This window comes from Haliotis asinina, chromosome 13 (genome assembly GCF_037392515.1).
Source record: "Haliotis asinina isolate JCU_RB_2024 chromosome 13, JCU_Hal_asi_v2, whole genome shotgun sequence".
Lineage (NCBI taxonomy): Eukaryota > Metazoa > Mollusca > Gastropoda > Lepetellida > Haliotidae > Haliotis > Haliotis asinina.
The window spans coordinates 33,705,046-33,726,951 of NC_090292.1; the positions used below are offsets into that span (position 1 = coordinate 33,705,046).

At 37.1% G+C, this 21,906-nt stretch overlaps 2 protein-coding genes and 1 pseudogene across 3 annotated transcripts; 1 reads left to right on the plus strand and 2 right to left on the minus strand.

Annotated features, from left to right (window-relative positions):
* The first annotated feature begins 214 nt into the window (after positions 1-214).
* LOC137259517 (serine-aspartate repeat-containing protein I-like) lies at positions 215-6,278 on the plus strand. Its single transcript, XM_067797154.1, has 4 exons — positions 215-302; positions 1,061-1,180; positions 1,967-2,066; positions 5,309-6,278. The coding sequence occupies exons 1-4, from the start codon at positions 215-217 to the stop codon at positions 6,276-6,278; spliced, it is 1,278 nt and encodes a 425-aa protein (XP_067653255.1).
* Positions 6,279-7,816: 1,538 nt separating this feature from the next.
* Positions 7,817-13,589, minus strand: LOC137259518 (uncharacterized; annotated as a pseudogene).
* LOC137260222 (uncharacterized) lies at positions 13,550-21,207 on the minus strand. 2 transcript variants are annotated; one of them, XM_067797916.1, is made up of 8 exons: positions 21,143-21,207; positions 19,537-20,292; positions 18,820-18,958; positions 18,365-18,498; positions 17,788-18,157; positions 16,984-17,052; positions 16,317-16,367; positions 13,550-13,661 (listed from the first exon to the last, which is right to left on the minus strand). In XM_067797916.1, the coding sequence occupies exons 1-8, from the start codon at positions 21,197-21,199 to the stop codon at positions 13,627-13,629; spliced, it is 1,611 nt and encodes a 536-aa protein (XP_067654017.1). In that variant the 5' UTR covers positions 21,200-21,207; the 3' UTR covers positions 13,550-13,626. The 2 variants fall into 2 exon arrangements, with proteins under 2 accessions (XP_067654017.1, XP_067654016.1); XM_067797915.1 differs by lacking the exon at positions 13,550-13,661 and having other exon boundaries at positions 16,206-16,367.
* Positions 21,208-21,906: the final 699 nt, after the last annotated feature.

The window sequence follows — 21,906 nt, forward strand, 5'->3', positions numbered from 1 at the left end:
TTTCAGGCACAACCTTCAAGAAAGAAAAGTAAGGAAGTCCCTTTGGCTGATCGGTCTTGACAGCTGACTTTGTATGCTGTGGATTAGGTGCCTGACTCTGAGGGTGCGGGTTCAAGTCCCAGGTGGGATTCAACCAAAAACGTATTAGAATTTGTACTTTACTAAGAAAGTGTAATCCCAAAAATGACATACATTACATTTGATCACTTTCTAAATGGCACTGTGTAATCAGTCAGTTATGCCTTGGAATGGGAACAACAACTGTCATAAGTTGAACTCAACATTCCCTATCTCAGCAAAAGGTAGCTGATGCCTGATATAAAGGAAATTATTGTTGATGTAATTATTGCTGAGACAGATACACAGAAAAGATGTATTAGACTTGCAAGTTTCCACTGGTGAGGCAGTATATGCTCAGCTTTCTGTGAACCCTTAGTACCAATGCTATATGCCATAGTAACAATCAGACAATTCCCTCAGCTCTGTAGTGGCATCGCTAATTACATATTTGTCACTTTTCCATTCAGTGAATAAATGTATTTGACGGTTCACCATGACACCTTAACATGTATGCTGCTTTTGGCAATTTTATATAGTTAGACCTTTGTGTATTCATGTTAGATTTTAGCCATAATTGTCCAATAAGGCATTTTTATGTTTTATGTTTAATTCCATTATATTTTTCTCATATTTTGCTCCCTTCAGATTATCAGGACAATAAAAAAAATGTTTTTAGTAATAACTAACTTCATATGTTCACAGGTTGTTGACCATTCATCCCATGTTGGGTTGGTCCCCTGGTCCAGATCAACAATTAACAGACAGCTTGGAATTCAGTTGATGTCTACTCTTGCTCTCAAGTGAAGGATTATGAACTGAATGCAGCGTCACTGTTGAATTTGTAGATTGAGCACTTAGGGTAACTGATGTACCCACTCGTGTTCCCTCAACGTATGCAACACTACCTATTCTACTGGAGGGTTTACAGTAGTAGACACGCACAGTACATTGTCACAAAATGTACGAACAGTAAAACGTCCACATCCACATCCTGCTCCAGAAGAATCCTTGCTCCACTTCTGGCCAGGAAATATCTCCTTGGCAGTCGTCCTGCCTCTGGGGGACTTCGGGGTCCATTTCCGCCCCCAGGACGATGGCATCCACGCTCCTGATAATAAAGGTAAACATATTTTACATCATTGGTACTGTGTGTATTAATGCAAAATATATCCCTCCACGAGAAAAAAAGCTCAAACATGAAACTCAAGTTGTGACTTAGCAGTAGTTGTCATTGTAAACAAGCAGGCATTTCATGTTTTCTTTAAAAGATCGTTTGAAAAAACAGTTGATTCAGTGGGTGGCGGTTCTACTAACAAAGGTAAATAGTATTTTACATCATTTATACATCCCACACATATTAGGACTGCATGAGTGTTATTTTTAACCCGCTTTAAGCAATATACCTGCTATATCATGGTGAGAAACAACAAGTACAAGTTATCATTCCCATATGAGAAATGAAATTAGGGTTGTTTGGAGCGTCATGAGGGAACGCTTTAACCATTCGGTTATTTGACGATCACCATAGATTTAAATGCTAAACAGTTATGTCGGGTCGGGAAAAACAAAATTTAATCTAAACATTGAACTGAAATACTGAAATGCTTTACCAGCAGGTAGCCGGTCAGTACACAGCTTTGTCTCGAACTACCTACTGAAGGACGGAATGGTGGGTTAACACTAAGTTATGACATCTATAGATGCCATCGTACAGGGCATGCACGAAGGGGGCCCTATATACACTACCACCTACATCTACCAGTCAAGTGCAGTCAGCATTGGGCCTACTGGGGATGCTGGAAAGACTGGGGCCACAGAGTGTGCCAACCCTAAACTAACTGGGTTGCTGTAACAACCATCCTGACTGTACAATCAGGCCCTAGCACTGAACCTACTCCATGTACAGTCGGCGGGGGCCTGCGCGGAGAGCGGATGCACTATGGAGCCACCATGAGACAAAAACACATCCCATCGGACCCTCGGAAAGCCAGTGTACTAAAGTCCAGGTGGAAGGGTTTAGAGGGACACAACACCAAATCCAGAATGTGCCAGGGTTCCTGCGTCTGAAAGAAATGAGTCATGCATAAGCACCAGGAATCACATTTATGGCGTATGTAGATTGGTTTAACAACAGCGAGTAAGTGTGGTTTTATGCCGCTTTGGCAATATTCCAACAACGGACATCAGAAGTGGGCGTGAGGCATTGTATTTAAGTGGGGACTCGAACACTGGCACTGAACATGGTTTGCGAACACTTGAACATCTAGGCTACATGACCATTCCGTTTACTTGCAAAAACCAGAATCAAACTTTTCCATCTATACCTAACTGACTGTGACTATGCTTGTCGTAAGTAGTGACTAACAGGATCGGCTGGTCAGGCTCACTGACTTGGTTGACACATGTCATCGGTTCCCAACTGAGCAGATTGATGCTCATGTTGTTGATCACTGGATTGTCTGGTCCAGACTCAATTATTTACAGACCATCACCATATAGCTGGAATATTGCTAAGTGCAGCGTAAAACTAAACTCACTCACTCCTAAATGGCTGAATAATATGAGAGAATGAGTGTGCACTGTATAATGAACAAACATTCATGAAGAAGCATATTTTCTTCCAAACAGTTGGAAACACCTGCCTGTCTGGTCCTCTGTCGCCCTTCCAAAGAGTCCTTGATCCACTTCTTGGCAGTCGTCCTGCCTCTACAGTTTAAGGAATTTGGACATGTTCTCTGGGCTGATGATACCAAATTGCATTTCAAACTTGTCATTAACTTCCCACTGTACTTGCTCAAGACTTCTATTTTTTACAGATTTTTAACTTTTTTATTCGTCACATGACTGTCATCAAAAATGGATTAATGCCTTTAAAATCTACAGTTTAAGGAATTTGGACATGTTCTCTGGGCTAATGATACCAAATTGCATTTCAAACTTGTCATTAACTTCCCACTGTACTTGCTCAAGACTTCTATTTTTTACAGATTTTAAACTTTTTTATTCGTCACATGACTGTCACCAAAAATGGAATAATGCCTTTAAAATCTACAGTTTAAGGAATTTGGACATGTTCTCTGGGCTGATGATACCAAATTGCATTTCAAACTTGTCATTAACTTCCCACTGTACTTGATCAAGACTTCTATTTTTTACAGATTTTTAACTTTTTTATTCGTCACATGACTGTCATCAAAAAGGGAATAATGTCTTTAAAATCTACAGTTTAAGGAATTTGGACATGTTCTCTGGGCTGATGATACCAAATTGCATTTCAAACTTGTCATTAACTTCCCACTGTACTTGCTCAAGACTTCTATTTTTTACAGATTTTTAACTTTTTTATTCGTCATGTGACTGTCACCTAAAATGGAATAACGCCTTTAAAGGTTTTTAACTACAAGTGATTTATGTCCCACACTGTTCCTGCTGAATAATAGGCTAGGTTACTAAGACTGATCACATGGTCACCACTTGGAATAGGGATGTATTCATGGGGATCTATTTTTTCCTATAAATCCAGCACTGCTTCATGGCATTGGCAAGTGGGTACATCAACTAAATGCCGAATCTAAAAATTCAACTTTGCCCATGCATTCAGTTCATAATGCTTCACTTGAGAGCAAGAGTAGACATCAACTGAATTCCAAGCTGTCTGCAAATTGTTGATCTGGACTAGGGGATCAACCCAACATGGGATGAATGGTGAACAACCTGTGAACATATGAAGTTAATCATTAATAAAAACATTTGGTTTTAATGTCATGATAACCTGAAGGGAGCAAAATATGTGAAAACATAAAACATAAAAATGCCTTACTGGACAATTATGGCTAAAAACCAACATGAATAAGCAAAGGTCTAACTCTGAAATTGCTCAAAGGACCATACATGTTAAGGTGTCATGGCAGAAACCCTTGAACTGTCACATACATTGATTCACTGAATGCAAAAATAACAAATATGTCATTAGCCATGCCACTACAGAGCTGAGGAAATCGTCTGATTGTTACCATGGCATATAGTATTGGTACTAAGGATTCACATAAAGCTGAGCATATACTGCCTCACCAGTGGAAACTTGCAAGTCTAATACATCTTTTCTGTGTATCTGTCTCAGCAATAATTACATCAACAATAATTTCCTTCATATCAGGCATCAGGAACCTGGTTCTACATCTGTGACCATTATAACCTTACACATGGCCTTAAAAGATCACATTTGATATTTGACATCATGTCGCACATATTTTATTTGATATTTGTCAACTGCCTTTCCCTGAGGTTGGGAATATTGAGTTTGACTTACGACAGTTGTTCCCATTTCAAGGCACAACTGATCGTGATTATACAATGCCATTTAGAACGTGATCAAATGTAATATGTCATATTTGGCATTACACTTAGCACATTACACTTGGCATCTTAGTAAAGTACAAATTCTAGTACTTTTGGGTTGAGACCCATCTGGGACTTGAACCTGCACCCCTAGAATCAGGCACCTAATCACCAGCACACAAAGTCAGACATCTTGATCGATCAGCCACTGCGACTTCCTCACCTGTCTTTCTTGAAGGTTGTGCCTGAAATGTATCAATATCAATCATTAGGCTCAATAGTTCTTCACATGTTTTGGTTTATTTCTTCTTGTTGTTATTAAACGCCACATTCAGCAATATATAAGCTATATGGATAGGTATAGCAATAAATAATGTCACGTTTACCATTCCCTTTTCATCTCACATTGTGTGATTAATTAATGATTAATAATGTTATGAAATTTATTGAAAATGAACATGATTCCAGTTGTTAACAAAGATATTCAGTGCAAAAGCTACAGATACATATCCATATTTATTGACATGTACACATTGTGGCCTTAAACCCAGAATGGTGTTAAGTCCACAATGAATATGAATAGTCATTAGTGTGCAGAGTTCATGCCACCACATAACGTGTTTCGTACGGCCAAGTTGTCACTTGCACATGGCAGTGCTGAGTTGTGAATAGCGTAGTGTACAATGTGGGTTCTCATTTTACATGTACAACATAAAAACTGGCATTACCTATTTATATACCAACAAATGAATGTATTGTGAAGTGCCTGCTAAAAGCACCATCGTTTGATTTGGGCACCGTTAAGAATTTGTAGTGGGGGTGGGGTGTTTGCCCAGGTGAATGCTACTACTACTGCTGATGCTATTACTATTAGTACTGCTGATGCTACTGCTGATGCTATTACTATTAGTACTGCTGATGCTACTGCTGATGCTATTACTATTAGTACTGCTGATGCTACTGCTGATGCTATTACTATTAGTACTGCTACTGCTACTGCTGATGCTATTACTATTAGTACTGCTGATGCTATTACTATTAGTACTGCTGATGCTACTGCTGATGCTATTACTATTAGTACTGCTGATGCTACTGCTGATGCTATTACTATTAGTACTGCTACTGCTACTGCTGATGCTATTACTATTAGTACTGCTGATGCTACTGCTGATGCTATTACTATTAGTACTGCTACTGCTACTGCTGATGCTATTACTATTAGTACTGCTGATGCTATTACTATTAGTACTGCTGCTGCTACTGCTGATGCTATTACTATTAGTACTGCTGATGCTACTGCTGATGCTATTACTATTAGTACTGCTGCTGCTACTGCTGATGCTATTACTATTAGTACTGCTACTGCTACTGCTGATGCTATTACTATTAGTACTGCTACTGCTACTGCTGATGCTATTACTATTAGTACTGCTACTGCTACTGCTGATGCTATTACTATTAGTACTGCTGCTGCTACTGCTGATGCTATTACTATTAGTACTGCTACTGCTACTGCTGATGCTATTACTATTAGTACTGCTGATGCTACTGCTGATGCTATTACTATTAGTACTGCTGATGCTACTGCTGATGCTACTGCTGATGCTACTGCTGATGCTATTACTATTAGTACTGCTGCTGCTACTGCTGATGCTATTACTATTAGTACTGCTGATGCTACTGCTGATGCTATTACTATTAGTACTGCTGATGCTACTGCTGATGCAATTACTATTAGTACTGCTGCTGCTACTGCTGATGCTATTACTATTAGTACTGCTGCTGCTACTGCTGATGCTATTACTATTAGTACTGCTGATGCTACTGAGAGGTTAGAACTTGGTTTTGATGCCTCTGACAGTATCATGCCAGTTACATAACAATCAACGGCATGAAGTCTGTACATGTAGTCAAAGCCATTGGCCTTATGTCCTCAAGTTCTGATATATCACCAATGAAACTCGGGTGAACATGAAGTGTCCACCCACCTTTCTCAAAAAGTTGTATCCATCCCTGTAACCCATAGTTTCAGTGAAACAGGCACATCCTTAACATCCTGTGTTTATTTGTATGTGCATATAGCAGAGCTTCTGTTATCACACTTCTTCATGAAACAACCAAAAAGGATAATGTACAATATGTTTTATTACAAAAACAGATTGAAACCTGTTGTCCAATACAACAGGCTATGCCTACTACAACAGATATAAAAAATATCACACAGACATTCGCACACGCACGCACACACATGCACATGCACACACATTGTCATAGACGCAACATCCCCATCCAACCCCTCCCATGTATCGAAATAATATAAGAAAATTAACATGTAAATGGTTTATTATACAGAAGTGAGATAGAGAGAGAGCATTTAGTTTTACATAACATATTTGTGAATGGTGGTTATATGTAAGCAAACTGAACCAATCCAATGACATACAGTCTATTAATGTATACTTCATAAGACTCAAGACACCATTACTTTGGCAAGAAAGTATTATCCTGTATAAAAAAATTTGCACATGAAAGGAAATAGTATGATTTGAAATTGGTAAAACCATCATCTTCACAAGTATCCTTAAAGGATTCTAATACAATATCTTCTTGAAATGACAGAGCTGGACCAGACCATCATTTGAAACATAACCTTATTACACATAATTCTCCTTAACTTCACTCTTTGCATTCCTTGCAACATTTAACCTAAGCTACAAACAAGCAAAGGTGCAATAAATATCAATTTCCAAAAATAATATTTAGTTCTATGACAATACAGTTCCAAATAAAATAATTGAAAACTGCACTAACAACTGATAAAAAATGCCATCGTCCAATGCTAGGGAGAAGTCAATTTACATTTGGGGCTATAAAATGGTAATCTGTCTGTGGGCTATTACATTTCTACTTATGGTTTTAAACTGCAAGAAACTAGGATTTTAGCTTTCTTGGCTACTCGTCACTCTTGAAACATCATACATGATGAAAGTGGAAAATTAGTCAGGACAAGTTAGTTTCCTAGTCACTGTCCCTGTGGCAAGTTGCTTTCCACAAATGATTTGAGCCCCTTACAAAAGAAAGTTCAAAAACGTCTAAAATATAAATGATATTCAAATTTCCTTGACAATTCAGCTGAAAGCAGTGTGAAACTGTTGTTTCAAAAGTAACTTTGCATTATTTAAAAAAAAGTTTCATATCATTTTCATGTAACTACTTCTAAACACTGTTTGTGGATATACAAAATATATAGAGCATACATACACACTCACACTTTCAGCCCACGGCAGTTCAGAAGAGATCAGTTTTAAACATTATCCAAGCATGACTGACATGGCTGAAATCGGTTCATCAGGGTTAAATATACAATAATATATTCACTGTACGAAACTCCTAACACACCAAGCAAGCCCACTGAGCTGAGAACTGAAAAATGTTGCTGGGCCTGTTAATGTGCACCCAGCCCTGCATTACAAATAGGACTGAGACAAGGTGATAAAATAATGTTACTAAATGAAGTTATGTGTGATTGTTACATACAGAAAGGAAGACTGTCCATTGGTTGGAAGCATTCTCCAGACCATTCAGTTTAAGATTTAAATGGGTAGGCTGATCTGTGGAAGTCTAGGTTAGGTTTCGTCTAGTTGCCAAATTTGCAAATAACTTGAAAATATTTCAAATATATACTTGTGGAAAATGTATTGACACACTGGGCTGGCTATAAAATAAAGTTGTGAGCCCGCCATGTAACTAGCAAGTAGTGGGCCACCAGGCAGACGTTATTTCATGCACTGAATATATTTCTGTACATGTACATGTTACAAAAATCACTATCCTCTGCACAAAAACACACACAAAAAATAGGTGCAAACTTTTTGTATGTTATACAAAGAAGGGAAAACAGGGAAAAGTATAAAAAAGTAACCTGCTTGTAATTCACTAAAACTATGGAAGAAAGCATTACAATGGCACAGATGCAGAGGTATGGAATTAATGTACATTGGTAAGACCATCACCAAAATGAAATCCGTGCTGTGTCCCAATCATTTCTATTGAAGTAAGAAAAGAAATAAAGATGCCTACAATCTCTGAGTAACAGAAATGTTCAGGGTCTGTGTGACATATGTCTGGTTACACGTTCATAGTAAGGTACACATGAACTTCTACTTTGTTGGGTTGAATTGCAACCAGTAAAGCAATCCAACCAACAAAAGCATTTTCAATCTGGGCCGGGTTCCTCAGAGCAATGGTAGCACTACAGTCATAAGTTTATGTTGCAGTTTTGCCGATCTTTGCGCTACATTACTCATCGTCGACAGTGATGTGCACGCCTCTCCCAGGAACCTGGCTGGCATCAAACTCAGAAGACATGCAAGCCATATTTACTTCTTCCTATGTTTTCTGCATTGTATCCATCAGAATGAAGACGATGGCTTCTTTCACCCCTACCCGCAATAAGTATTCTGTGGCAGTTCTGAAGTGAAAAAAATATACGTGTTCTATTTTCTTTTCATAAGACAAATCACATAGTATCATGAATCACATCTGCATATTATACATGTAATAACTGTCAACAATACCAGAGTCGGTTAGAGCATCCGCTCATCATGCTGAATGCCCGGGTTCGATTCCTCACAATGGGCACAATGTGGGAAGCCTATATCTGGTGTCCCCCTGCTGTGATATTGCTGGATTATTGTTAAAAGTAGCGTAAAACCCAAATCACTCACTCACTCAAATATATAACATTTCTATAACACAACATTTTTCGAAACAAAAAAAGTATAAGAACCAATAACAAAATTTCATCCACTTATACCCATTCCATCTTTCATGAAATCATGCCATAAAATTCAATAGTGTCTAGAAATGTCAATAACAATCACATAACAAAAATACTATGAAAGTATTCTTACATAAAATTCAATAGTGTCTAGAAATGTCAATAACAATCACATAACAAAAATACTATGAAAGTATTCCTACATCATGTGCTTTCTTGTCAAATGTTCAAGTCCTTTTTCCACTTTGCACTTGAACAGCCGTAACATTCCAGAGTATACTCTCCTGTTTCAACAGAGAAATTCCCTTCGTCATAATGGTTATATTGTCTTGGGTATGCAAGCTGCTCAGAATGCAACCATTCTGACCAAACGATCAGGTGGTTTAAGGCATGTCCTATTATCCTAGATGTATATACATGTAACACTTATTCAGTCATTACCATGATGGCGCTATGGTTTAAGGCATGTCCTATTATCCTAGATGTATATACATGTAACACTTATTCAGTCATTACCATGATGGCGCTATGGTTTAAGGCATGTCCTATTATCCTAGATGTATATACATAAAACACTTATTCAGTCATTACCATGATGGCGCTATGGTTTAAGGCATGTCCTATTATCCTGGATGTATATACATATAACACTTATTCAGTCATTACCATGATGGCGCTATGGTTTAAGGCATGTCCTATTATCCTAGATGTATATACATATAACACTTATTCAGTCATTACCATGATGGCGCTATGGTTTAAGGCATGTCCTATTATCCTAGATGTATATACATGTAACACTTATTCAGTCATTACCATGATGGCGCTATGGTTTAAGGCATGTCCTATTATCCTAGATGTATATACATGTAACACTTATTCAGTCATTACCATGATGGCGCTGTGGTTTAAGGCATGTCCTATTATCCTAGATGTATATACATATAACACTTATTCAGTCATTACCATGATGGCGCTGTGGTTTAAGGCATGTCCTATTATCCTAGATGTATATACATGTAACACTTATTCAGTCATTACCATGATGGCGCTATGGTTTAAGGCATGTCCTATTATCCTAGATGTATATACATGTAACACTTATTCAGTCATTACCATGATGGCGCTATGGTTTAAGGCATGTCCTATTATCCTGGATGTATATACATATAACACTTATTCAGTCATTACCATGATGGCGCTATGGTTTAAGGCATGTCCTATTATCCTAGATGTATATACATGTAACACTTATTCAGTCATTACCATGATGGCGCTATGGTTTAAGGCATGTCCTATTATCCTAGATGTATATACATGTAACACTTATTCAGTCATTACCATGATGGCGCTATGGTTTAAGGCATGTCCTATTATCCTAGATGTATATACATGTAACACTTATTCAGTCATTACCATGATGGCGCTGGTATGATAATATCTATTGTGTGTAGAATACTTCATACTGTGTATTTTGGTAATCATTATTTCATAAGAAAGAATATATATATATATATTGTTTAAAAGCCAAACATGCAATCATGTTCATTCCTCTTGCACAACTTCATAGCTTAACATAAGGAAATACTCTCCTGTGTGACAGAATATTAAGAATTAATACCGTGTATCTTTTAACCTTGTTGATGTTAAAGTTGATGTGAGGTAAGGCAACATCTTTTCTTGCATCTGAAAGAGTAAAACACATGAAGGAAATCTTTTCAGAGGTAAATATGTGTGTGTGTGGAGTGACACAAATATATATGCATGAATTAGAAATTGTTTTAGTCTTTATGTCTAAAGTGGAAAGTAATTCGGAAGGTTTCTGTATTTATTTGTTACCAGAACACAGGCACCATTCATTCATTATGTACAAACGTGTGCTTTTTTCCGATTTATGAATGAACATTTACAAGAGCACTAAGCCTACAAAATCACTATCAACACACAGCATACAATAACGATCATCTCTCGAACTACATGGTATTATCTGTATGCCACAATACGCTTTGCAAACCATATATGTTATGTACAATGCTTCTATCAGTAGTGTCATACAAAATATGGCAGCTTCTGAGGTATCTCAAAGGTTAAAGTTCAAGTCATCATACGAGTTTCATTGTAACTTATTTCACAAAACAGCATACTTGCTGAAAGCAACAGTTCTCTTATCACAACATTAAACTACCAGTAGTTGGATATTGCAAGCTGAAGTCATTCTTTTTGTCACTAATTTTACGTAGCATATAAATATGCCAGTTTCCTTTGTCCCTTATATATCAAGTAAAGTGGAAGATGAATAGTGTTCTCATGTGTGGAAAAATTTCATGCCTTCTCATAGACGAGAAGTAGCAGTGAACTGTCTTGCCCAGATCCTCTGGAAGTCATGATCAATATACCATAATTATCCATTTGAAACTGTAATTAGTGTGTAATTTTCTTATTGTCAGTTGTTGTATCTGACATTCCTCCTTGAAAAATCAGTTTTTACATTTAAACAAGTGAAATGCAAGTTTTAAGAAACAAAAAGACACATGGGCCCATGTAACTTTTGAGCGAGATACGTACAGCATGAGAAAGATAACCTTCAGCAAAGTTCACTCTTCAATCAGGTTTAGGGAAGCTGCTTACAAACTCGTCATGCCTGTGAAGCTGTTCCTGGCTGAAAAACATGAATACATTCTTCATGTTTAACACCTTATGCAACAATAGCCCTGCTCTATGATGTGTGAAACACCAAGTAGTGTTTGGGTGTTATCAGTGAAGTATACTGAACCTCAACAACACGGCCATTTAGTCTAGTGGTATCATTTCACTTGGTTTAGATTTAATTCCTCTTCAGTATGATCATGTATCAACCAAGTCACTTACCCAAGAAACCCCTTACAAAGGCAGTTCTGAGTACTGAACAGTTACAGCAACTATAAACCTCAGCTAACATTAATCAAACGTCAATCTAAGACATGTAAAAAGAAAACTCACGGTGCATCTCTAAGGAGTATTTTCTGTAGATGAGCAATGACATCTTCTTTCTGTGAACATTAAAGTAAAGAAACAAACATGTGTTACATAGGTTTATGAAAGATTTGTGCGAGTGAGTTGTGAGTTTAGTTTTACGCTGCACTCAGCAATATTCCAGTTATATGGCAGCAGTCTCTAAATAATCGGGTTTGGATCAGACAATCCAGTGATCAATTGCATGAGCATCGATCTGTGCAAATGGGAACCAATGACATATCAACCAAGTCAATGAGTCTATCTGATCCCGCTGTTGGTCAATCGCCTCTTACAACAAGCATAGTCACCTTTTATGGCAAGCTTGGGTTCCAAAAGGCCTATTCTACCCCAGGACCTTCAAAGGTAATGAAAGATATGAATGCAAGTGAATACTTCTGTATGTCAGGGTTTTACATGACACATGATTCCTGCATATTTGATGGAACAATTTTGTAAGAAGACTGAAAATGTGATCATGTGAGTCAAGCTTGGTCAAGCTTGACGGAACTGAGTCATCCTCAGAATTCAGGTCAATAATACCGATTTGATAAGCAACCCTAGTTTGGTAAGGTCATAAAATAGGTAATTCCTTTTCATTCATGTTAATAACTGTACATTACAAGTATAATTCAGTTATGACTGATTTCAAGAGTGAAAAATACACTATGTCTTATGTAAGATATTTGGTAATGCAACACAAAAAAAACCCAAAATCTTTGCCACACTGTTGAATTTTGATATGCACAATTACATTTTACACTAATATTTGTATTTTCATGACTCACAAATATTTAAAATCTCACCCAAAAAACAAAAAAAACATTGTTAAAGTGTAAATAAATCTTATTCATTGTCAAATCAAATTCATTGTCGTCTGAACCAACTTTTACAACTTTCCTGTGTCTCTTTCTCTGCAGCTGCAAAAACACTGTATGTAAGTACAAGTCGGAAGTGAAGCATGACTTGGCACAGCCAAGCATATGTAACGTCACTAGAATGTTTTCATTTACTATATTTCATTACATTCATGTTATAGTGCTCATGACAATATTATGCACTATCAGATACCTAATACCACTATCAATCTACCCACACACTGATATATGTAACTGTTACAAATACTACATATTAACTGGCTATTGTTTGCATAGGGTGAACTATCATATGTCCTTTACCTGTACCATAAATATGTCTATGTAAAGCACCAACCTTTTCCTGGTGACATTGGTATCAGCTTAACGTAATGGAGTTCACACAGGTGTCCTATGCTCAATACAGGCATATTGTCTCTTATTTCTCTGGGCTGAATGAAGATGGGCTGATTGGCTATGGTGGTTACTACTCTGATGGTAACCTTATACAGGTCAGCTGTTGCCTGTAACATCACATGGTCACCCCATTCACCCGCCCATTTCATTTTTGTCAAATAGTCTCTGAAGGATGGGAAATGCTTTCTATCTAGGAAGCCTTGGAAGACACGTCGCTTGCCCTGCAAGATAATGGGCTGAGTGTGAGGAGCAGCAAAGTATCTACTGCCATACTTTTACATCCAGATATAGCAAAGGCACCATCTTTGGTTTCTTGCATAAGTGTAGATCTGCCAATTTTTAGTGAAAGACGACATTCAACTGTTTTGGACTGGAGTGATTGTCTGTGCACATCCCTTCCGTATGGGAGCCGTGGAAAGTAGGATAAAGTAGGAAAAAGATATGACCTGAATATATACAAGCTGAACAGCCAAAGGCACCACGTCATGGTGCTGGCACGATTCATCGCGATATATCTCAGTTTGAAACAACTACCAAATCAGCGATTGGTGTATTAACACAAAACGATACGCAAATTTTTTTTAAAGAAACATGTTAGAGTACATATAGAGAGACAAATATGTATAATAGGTTTACGTGTTTGTTTATAATAATAGAGTATTAACACAAAACGATACGCATATTTTTTTTAAAGAAACATGTTAGAGTACATATAGAGAGACAAATATGTATAATAGGTTTACGTGTTTGTTTATAATAATAGAGTATTAACACAAAACGATACGCATATTTTTTTTAAAGAAACATGTTAGAGTACATATAGAGAGACAAATATGTATAATAGGTTTACGTGTTTGTTTATAATAATAGAGTATTAACACAAAACGATACGCATATTTTTTTTAAAGAAACATGTTAGAGTACATATAGAGAGACAAATATGTATAATAGGTTTACGTGTTTGTTTATAATAATAGAGTATTAACACAAAACGATACGCATATTTTTTTTAAAGAAACATGTTAGAGTACATATAGAGAGACAAATATGTATAATAGGTTTACGTGTTTCTTTATAATAATAGAGTTCATGCTATACACATATGCCTTAAAAGAAATCATTTCAAATCTGAATACTGTGCCATTCAGGTCTATGTATGGTGATACATGTCATACTGCACATAACATATTGTGGTACGCATCATACATTGATAAAGTGTATCCTCCCATTGCTACCACTTTAGATTCTGTTTGCTATGTGTGTCAAATCTTCTTGAAAAATATGAAACAGATTCGGACTTTAGCCGATGAAAGAAATGCTTATGGATAAACAGAAGGATGTACATACACACAAATACACAAACAGATGAGGCATGAACTCTGTAATTTTCCGGTCCCAACATTTTGTACCTGAGACGAATGGTTAAACTTCTTTAATTTATCACAGTGATGATGATGGACATCACAGAGTAGAAAACATTTCTTCTTTGTTGTTAAGTTTGGATGTTTTTTCTTATAACAAATATCTCTTCAATTTTTTACTTAAATTCAGAAGCATGAACTGATTCCCGTAAATGTGATATCATATGAGAATTACAACTTGCTTGCACGTCTATGTTAGTCAGAGCAACGCTCTTTGTGCATTTCTCACTTTTCAACTACAAACACCTGAAAGTTTGATCATACGCTTGCATCATAGAACTCTAAAGTTGTAACAAATATTGCAATTTATATATGTACCTTTATACATTGTCCCTCTGCTACACGAGAAAATAAGGGATCACATGAAAGCAAAGGTTTTCCTTTTTTTAATCAAGGTCTCTTAACAAGCTATGCCATACCAAGCCTGTGAAGAAACCCGAAAAAACATGTAGGAACTCTTGTGTGTTCATGCCATTCCCCTACACCTGTTGCTCATTTGGATATTATGGTATTGCTCCAGAGCTTTGCGCATTACACATACTCTTTTTTTCTCTCACAGATGTATGCTGCATCATTACATTATCACTAAAAACCTATGTCTTCCAACCATCTGCTGGTTTTATGTACCTGGCATAATGCAGTTATTCATTTAGAAAACCAAAAATCGTTTATCTGGTGGCCTAGAGACAAGTAGGATTGCCTAAAACGAAAACCGAACTGTCCAGGGCATGGGGTGATGGCATTTCTTCACCAATGATGAAATTATTATTTTGTAGGATGCATATTTTGACTCACCCAAAAAAAACAAGGCTGATAAATAAAAATTCAATATATTCACCTATACCCTGTATATTACATATTTTATTTATATGTGAGTTCTCAGAAATTAATACACACATGATTAAACACTGAAGAATTTCCTCATCAAAATTGCATTGAAGCCTGCCATTTTTATCTATCGTTTATGAAAATGAAACATTTAAAAAAAAAGAGCACACCACATTGCTTCCACATCTTCAGTGTATCGACCACATTCCTGATGACATTGTAAGCGTTTGTGACCATTCACTTACCTGCAGATACTGTACAACCTTTTCCCTGAGATCTATGTGACTGAGAGTTTCAACTTCTTGGATTTGCAGTTGCTGGGCCAATGCAATAAACATGCAGTTGCCTTCACCTTCATTATGTACAACTTCAAGGTCATAAAATGAAGCTCTCTCATCGTTGGTGTTGTGTGTCCTACATGTACACATTATCATAAATATCACTAACATTCTTCACCGCCTATACAATTGTTGCATTTTGCAAGCGAAACAATGGAGAAATGATCGATGGGAGAAAATGACGATGTATGAAAAAATGATAACATTACGTAGACCATTTGTATAAACCAATTCATTATTATTCATCATGCGTTATTCAATTCTGTATATTCTACGTTTCTGATTATACCTTTCTGTGTTTCAGTGCCTCCACTCTTGTTTGATGATTGCTCTCCTTTTCCTGAAAAGTAGGAACATAAGTGCACATATCCTGCTTTAATTAGTATTCCTTAGAATTGTGCAATTTATTCCTGATCAAAGAATTCAAAAGTTATGACATGATGACAAATTCCCTTGCCCAACAAATGAAGAGTACCAGTTGACCTTTTGTGTGAGCAAGCTGTGGTGATTGTGTTGGTTGTATATGGAAACAGGACACTAGTTCATTCCCTTCAAATTTACACATCAAAAAGGCAAAACTTGGGTAACATTTAGAACATACTGCTGTGGAAAGTCTCTAAGGAGGATTTCAGAAATAAATCCATGTCCTTCTTTTGGAACTAAACCATGAAAATCACAAAAATCAGTTTTCCAGTGAAGGAAGGCACCACCTCAGTATCTTTTTCATACACCTGCTAAGTGTGAATTAGGTATGCCATGACATTGAAATCCATTCCTGTCTAGTCCATAAGGAAATGACATTGATGAAATTGGCCATTCCAAAAATTTAATATATGACACATGCCTCAAGTATTTGTTATTATTTCAATGTTCTGTTTCAGCTATGCTCCAAAAAACAGTGTGCACATATACATGTTTGGTGTTGAGTATATACACAAAAGCAGTGCATGACATACCTTTGTGGTCATGTGTTTTCACTGTTTTGGTTGACCTCCTCTTTCCTTCGGCATCAGGCATCGAGTCTGCTGGATAACAAACATGTTCTTTGGTAGGAGTCCACACATCATCACATTTTCATTTTATGGCATCCATAAGAGTGCACCTGTTTGACTGGTTATTGAACTGAACCTTTTTTGTATGCCAAGAAAAAGGAAATGATGGAAATACTCTCTTACATACACTGACTCTTGCTGCACATACCTTACATATTCATGAGCTCACCCTTGTTAAAAAGTAAACATGTACAGTACCAATCAATCTTTCATTTTTTTCTTACATATCAGTAGAGTACCACTTTTCCATTAAAGCCCTTGCTCAAAGAACACAGTACACTTAAATGCATCCTCCCCCAATATGAGTGCTGAAAAATCCCCAAAGGTGGAATAATAACACAATAATTCATTAAAGAGTGCTAGTCACATTATAAGAGGCACTACACTAACACTGAAGGCCTACGTTCAATCATGTTATTATGTTTCAATGCCATTTACTAGAGCAATTGTACTCTTCAGTGACATGGTTTCAATTTTGCAGTGAAGGCACAAACTCATAAGTCCAATAACTTCACTACTTCATTTCTAACTTCATACACTAGTGTTACAAAGTCAGATACATATTACATGTGAAGGCACCTGTTCACTCCATGAGTCATATGCGCACTAAAAATTCACAATAACATATATTGTATATAAAGAATACCTTGAAAACCGTTGCTACCATTGTCTTTTAAAAAAGGTCTTTATCAATATTGTTGAATGTACCTTCCAGTCTCTCCTTTTTTCTCTTTTTCTCTTTCTCCCTTGTCAAAGATGTTATTTCAGACACGTGTACCCATCTTGTCTGTTCATTGGGAAAAGAAATTTTGTACCTGGATTTGTCAGAATCAATTTCTGACACCAACCCTTCTAAACACCTTGCAATTCCATTTTTGTAGCCGCCTCTCCTAAGCCTTGCATCCTTGGCTTGTGTCTTTACAAGAACTTTTTCTCCGATTTCGTACACCAATACACTTGACCTTCTTCGGTGTTTCCTCACCATCTTTGAAGACTGGTTCATTGACGATTTGAAGACATTCCTCCTCAGATTCGTGATACGCTCTATCCTGTCGTGAATATTTTCTTCTTCGCTGTGCTGAAGTGTGAACATAATACATTACACATGCATTACATGTAAACATATATATGATTTCAAATGAAATAACTCACATGTTTATGTATTTAGTAGAAAAGGATAATGGACTCAAGTACTGACTGGAACTTGTTAGCACTTGTCATATGTATTGAACATATTTTACATTATAACACTTACAATTAAGTGATAACGTAAAATCTGTCATACCTGATCACTCTGTGCTGATAATTCTGAGGGCTCTTCTTCAGAGTAAGAGTACGCATCAACAGAATTGCCCGCCTTTAACAAGTTCTGGAAATGGACTGGGGGAAAGCCGAACATGGCCTGGTATGGAGAGCAACCTGTAAACATATGAAGTTATGCACATATTTATTTATTTATTTGTTTGTTTATTTATCCTAGACATCTTAACTAGGTGTGAGATTTGTCTATGAGTCTTATCTGTACAGATTCACATTGCTATAATTGGTATAGCTATTTATGTTTGCTTACTCATTAATCACTACACTAGTAGTGAAGGGTTTTCGATGTTACCCAATATGCATGTTGCAAGTACATGCTTACAGTATGAAGAGGATATGGTTATAATAAGTGCTTCATGCTGTGTTACATGGCAACGTTCATTTAAACCCCTCGGTCCAAAAGTCAATGTGAAACTTTACCAAGAGACGAATGATGACTTTCATTGTGTATTCGGGCATAGGCTGGCAACTTTTCCACCCAGTTGAAGTTTTCACTATCTGAACTGTTCTTATAATCAAATTCAAGGTGTGCTTTCCAGTCCCTATGGGACCGTTCTCTCTGAAAGGAGGAAAACATACCAATAGACAAAGATAAAGAACCGAAAGATATAAAGCAATGTAACTCACAAAGACTATATAATTCACTACAGGGTAAGATACACACAGAAAAAAGACAGAACAGCCTACTCATGATATGACATCATCAAAAGCAAGAAACAAATGGCAGAGGTATCTGCGTAGCAACACAAATAACAAAAGCAAGTATGGAAAATCTTAGCTTGGTTACAGAGGAAACATTGCATCAATGCTCAGAGTTAGTTGCTCAACTTGGCAACTTGCAGTCTTTCTCCTGCTTTTTCATTACTGATCAACATAAATAGGAAACATGTACACCAACATCTAAACTGTCTTTTACCTATAATTTTACAAGAGGCAAAATGATTGATGACAATCCCCAAAAGTAAGCATGTAGTGTTCATCATTTGTATGAAATGAGTAGTGGCACCAAGGGTTTCACATGACAGCATTCACATCAAGCATTAGGACAACGCCTCTGCATCTGTGACCTTCATCTGGCACTTTAACCATGTCAACGGTATAGATCACATATAACTTTTCATTACAATATACTGTTACCTTTCCCTGAGACTGCGGATGGTGAGACCGACTGCGAACAATTTTGGTACCCATGTTCATGCACAACTGGTTAACTGCTCCCTTGAATTCTGTACCTTGGTCACATTGAAGAATCCGTGGACATCCCCACCCATATTCAAAATACAGCCTGTAAAGTTCTATAGCCACCGAGGAAGCACTTTTACTGGAAAGAGGACGAAGCCATAGGAACCGGGTGAATACATCTATGACTGATAACACATACAGAAATGTTTCACCACCAATTGTCACCTGCATGCCACTGAGGTCAACTAGATCCACTTGATGTCGACCCATTGGCTTCTTTGAAATCACAGGCTTCAAGTTAGGTGCATTGCTAAAAGCTGGCCGTAACTGCTGTCTGTCAGTCTGCCGATCAATGAAGTCCTGTATGGTGTCTTTTGAAATCCCTGCATAGTATTCATTTATCATGGACTTGATTTTCTTTGCACCTGACCCTCGCAACTCTTTGTAGAATTTGGCGATGATGCTTTCAACATCAGACTTCCGGATGACAATTTTTCTTTCTGCATCAATCACTTCAGGTCTGTACCCTCCTTGGATGGGATTGTGGATTTCTCTCAAGGTTAAGTTAAATCTCTTTATTTTCCTGCAGGCTTCATGAAACGGTTTAGTCTTGCTTTCCTTCGGAAAGTCAACACCTTCCAGTTTCGATCTGATCCACCCATAATGCTCATCAGAAAGGACGCCGATAGTCCTGTGTCTGGATGATAGTGCCTAAAATGCATTGAAAACAATTAATATTGGCATGTTTAAGGATTCTTTTCCTGCTAAAATTGAGTGGTTAACAGCCTCTGCTAAGAAACAGCGGGCATGATGGTTACTGCTCCAAATCAGCAGCAAAAACATGTGTCTCACATCTTGCATCATGTACATACCTTTACCATATTAATGATTGTACACAACGATTGGAATGGATACTAGTATCGATCATACGTTCCTCTTAGTAGCAGGCAAAATGTGCAATCCGTGTATTGATATGCGATTGGAGCATGATGCTTTGAATTTTGTGGATGAATACACCCAGGGATTGATAGGACACGAGTTTCTGCATCCTATATGGTTAACAACTAACGTTAACAACTAACGTTAACAACTAACGTTAACAACTAACAACAGATGCAGTAATAACAGTAATAAGTGCTTCTGCTGGGATCCAGAGAAAGTCAAACTTCTGTTTGTTAAAAATCCAATCAAGTAATGACCCATCACAGAGTTCGCTATTACTTGGGTTATGGTTGCAGTTGCAGTTTCAGGACCATAACAATAACAGATGCGTTGATCATGATACATCAGTGACACAGTGTTTTACAAACAAAACATTATGATGTGGCCGTTTTTTTGTGTTCGTTTGCTCTCAGGAAATACACATACAGAAAGAAATGAACAACATACCAAGTATGAGATCTCACCAGATTTCACTTGAAATGAAGTCATTTCATACAACCTATAGTCCAGACCAGATACCTTATACATGTCAGAATGAGTTAAGGAGATAATAGACATACTATGTGTTTAAACATATAACACACAGATTATGGTAGATTTTTGTAGCGTCAATACTTACTCTCGACATTGATGAGGTGGTACTGGTCCGTCTCTTCTTCCTTACATCATCTGACATCCTGACAGCATATGCGGAATCTCACCTGGAAATAACAGTTACTATCTGAAACGACTTTGTTCTTCATAAATGATTGAGTGAGTCAAGTTTAGTTTTACGCCACTTTTTAGCAATATTCCAACAATATCATGGCTATGGACACCAAAAATGGGCTTCACAAATTGTACCCGTGTCAGGAATCGAACCCAGGTCGTCTGTGTGACCAGCGAACGCTTTAACCACCAGTTTACCCCACCGCCCCATCTTCACAAAGCATGTCGATCCCAATGCACAAAATATACTAGTCTTGAACATACATTTCAAATATTTTCATTTCATTCTACACGTTACTTTGAAACACTGTTTGTAAACACTTCATTGTGTATTAGTTCTACATAGGCCGCCATTTTAAACATTGTCATAATCATGACACACATTAATCAGATTGTTATCAGAATACTGCACAGAAAACTTATGTGCTCGCATGCTTACTAATAGAATAAGAATATTGTTTAATGTACAAACCCATCCAACATGAAACTGTGGCAAGTGGAAACGAAACATTGCATTTATCAACCATAGCTGAATACACAAGAGTGATACTTTACCTACAGATGAATTAATACCCCAAAGTTTCGAACACTGAAGTAATAAAGTTTTATTGGCAGATGGTGCAGGCCCTGAGCCTGCTTCGTCCGGGTCCTTATCAGAGGACAGTAGAAAGAATA